Genomic DNA, 2,442 nt, shown 5'->3' with positions numbered 1-2,442 from the left:
ATTATTTCCTTCCTTCATAATAATTTCCCTTGTTTTTTTCATGACAACCAACCCTGGACTCAACCTCTTCACACACACACTTGGTCTTCCCCAAGAAAGAAAAACCCTTTATCTTCTCCTCCATATTAGATGGAAAAACGTTACAATATATGACTTCTTTTTCTCATGTGTGACTAAGACCATTTCTCTAGCACATTATTAGCTACACAACCTTATGCATATATATTAATACATTAATATATATAAATTACACATACTTTTTTATAATCCTTGTTCTTCACTCTATTCACTTCATTATATTTTCCTTCACCATTTCACCCACAAAAAACTCATCATAATAACCACAATGTCTAAATTGAAATCTTCTTCATCATCTTCAATGTTACTTCCACTTCTTATATCTTTTCTTCTCCTCATTGTTCCAACATTCTCAACATCAAGAAAAGTTCTTGATGAGAATCACCATGAAGGAATCATCAGAGTCAACCTTCGCCATGTTGACTCCGGCAAGAACCTAACCAAGCTGGAGCGTGTCCAACACGGCATGAAGCGCGCCAAGAGCCGCCTCCAGTGGCTCAACGCAATGGTAACAAAAAAACAATCCCAATTCTCTAAAAGCGAAGAACTAGATTCAGGTTCAGAATCATCTGAATCTGAATCTAGTTCTTCGCAAATCCAGTCTCCAATACACGTGGGGAACGGGGAGTACCTAATGGAACTAGCCATAGGTACTCCTCCAAAGTCGTACCCTGCGATATTGGACACTGGTAGCGACCTCATATGGACACAATGCCAGCCTTGTTCCCAATGTTACAAGCAACCAACACCTATCTTCGACCCCAAGAAATCTTCGAGTTTTTCGAAGCTTTCTTGCGGAAGCAATCTATGCAACGTTCTACCTTCCTCCAGCTGTAGCAGCGGCGGTGGCGGCGACAGCGACGGCTGCCAGTATATGTACTCATACGGAGATTATTCCGTCACACAAGGCGTTTTAGCAACCGAGACTTTCACTTTTGGCAGTTCTAAGATTAAAAGCATTGGATTTGGATGCGGCGAAGATAATCAAGGAAGTGGATTCGAACAAGCTTCCGGTTTAGTCGGACTAGGCCGGGGGCCATTATCGCTTGTTTCGCAGCTCAAAGAGCCGAAATTTTCGTATTGCTTACAATCCATTGATGATAGAAAAAACAGTGTTCTTTTGTTAGGATCATTGCCGAAAACGAAAAACGCGAAAGGAGCTGTAACGACACCGTTGCTTAAGAATCCGATGCAGCCTTCGTTTTACTTCCTTGATCTGCAAGGAATCTCGGTTGGTGGAACTCAATTGAGCATTGAGGAATCGACGTTTGAACTCGGCGATAACGGAAGTGGTGGCATGATCATTGATTCAGGGACAACAATTACATACATTGAAGAAAATGCTTTTGATGCATTGAAGAAGGAGTTTGTTTCACAAATGGATTTGCCAGTGGATAATTCTGGATCAACAGGGCTTGATGTATGCTTCAGTTTGGAGTCTGCTTCGGGTCGAATCGAGGTTCCGAAACTTGTTTTTCACTTCAGAGGTGGGGATTTAGAGCTTCCTGCTGAGAATTACATGATTGGTGATGTGAATTTGGGTGTGGCGTGTTTGGCTATGGGTAGTTCTTCTACTGGCATGTCAATATTTGGAAACGTTCAACAGCAGAATTTGTTGGTGAATCATGATCTTCAGAAGGAGACTATTACTTTTGTTCCTACACAGTGTGATCGGGTTTAAGAGTCTTGTAATTTGTCACCAACTATGGAATGTTGTTGTTGCTTCTTGATGATGATACTTGTTTTGATTATTATTGCTTTCTTTCTTCTTCTGTGTTATTGTTGTTGCCTCAAAGAAATTATTGTTGTTGTTATCACTATTGAATTTCTTAATTGTTTTAATGATCTTAGCATTTTCATGATTCTACATAATTCAATTCAACAGGAACTGCAGAACAGACAAATGATCATGGAGCTAGTAACATTGTTTAATATATATACTTTGTTTAAGGAATTGTGATTATATCTTTTGAAACTTAGGGTTTAATTAAGACGAGTTTTTATTTTTTGGTATCTAAACTTGAATTTTATAGACTATTAAAAATGAGATGAAGTTATTATTTATCACTAGACCAAACCAGTGTGACAAGATGGAATGGTTGCTCAACATCCCCACCCACCTTCAAAATGCTTTTGAAAAAACTAGTTTACCACTATGGAAGTGTTACTATTTTTTTTTTCCTTTTCCTAGGGAAAAAAAACATATTACAAGAATTTATGCCATCTATATGTATATAGGTTCAAAATCAAGAATCTTATAACTTTTGTATTAGATATTGCAAAATATAGTCATTCATTAAGGTAAAAACTAACTATTATTACGATAAGAGAGTTCAACATTATTTTTTTTTGTGTTAGCCTTTC

The 2,442-nt window shown here is 37.8% G+C and overlaps 1 protein-coding gene across 1 annotated transcript; it reads left to right on the top strand.

Moving 5' to 3' along the window:
* On the top strand, window positions 1-1,920 carry LOC112707988 (aspartic proteinase nepenthesin-1). Its single transcript, XM_025760055.3, has one exon. The coding sequence runs from the start codon at window positions 347-349 to the stop codon at window positions 1,757-1,759; it is 1,413 nt and encodes a 470-aa protein (XP_025615840.1). The 5' UTR covers window positions 1-346; the 3' UTR covers window positions 1,760-1,920.
* Window positions 1,921-2,442: the final 522 nt, after the last annotated feature.

This window comes from Arachis hypogaea, chromosome 8 (genome assembly GCF_003086295.3).
Source record: "Arachis hypogaea cultivar Tifrunner chromosome 8, arahy.Tifrunner.gnm2.J5K5, whole genome shotgun sequence".
NCBI classification, from domain to species: Eukaryota; Viridiplantae; Streptophyta; class Magnoliopsida; order Fabales; family Fabaceae; genus Arachis; species Arachis hypogaea.
The sequence above is the reverse complement of the archived record's forward strand: the minus strand, read 5'-3'. Positions and strand labels throughout refer to the sequence as shown.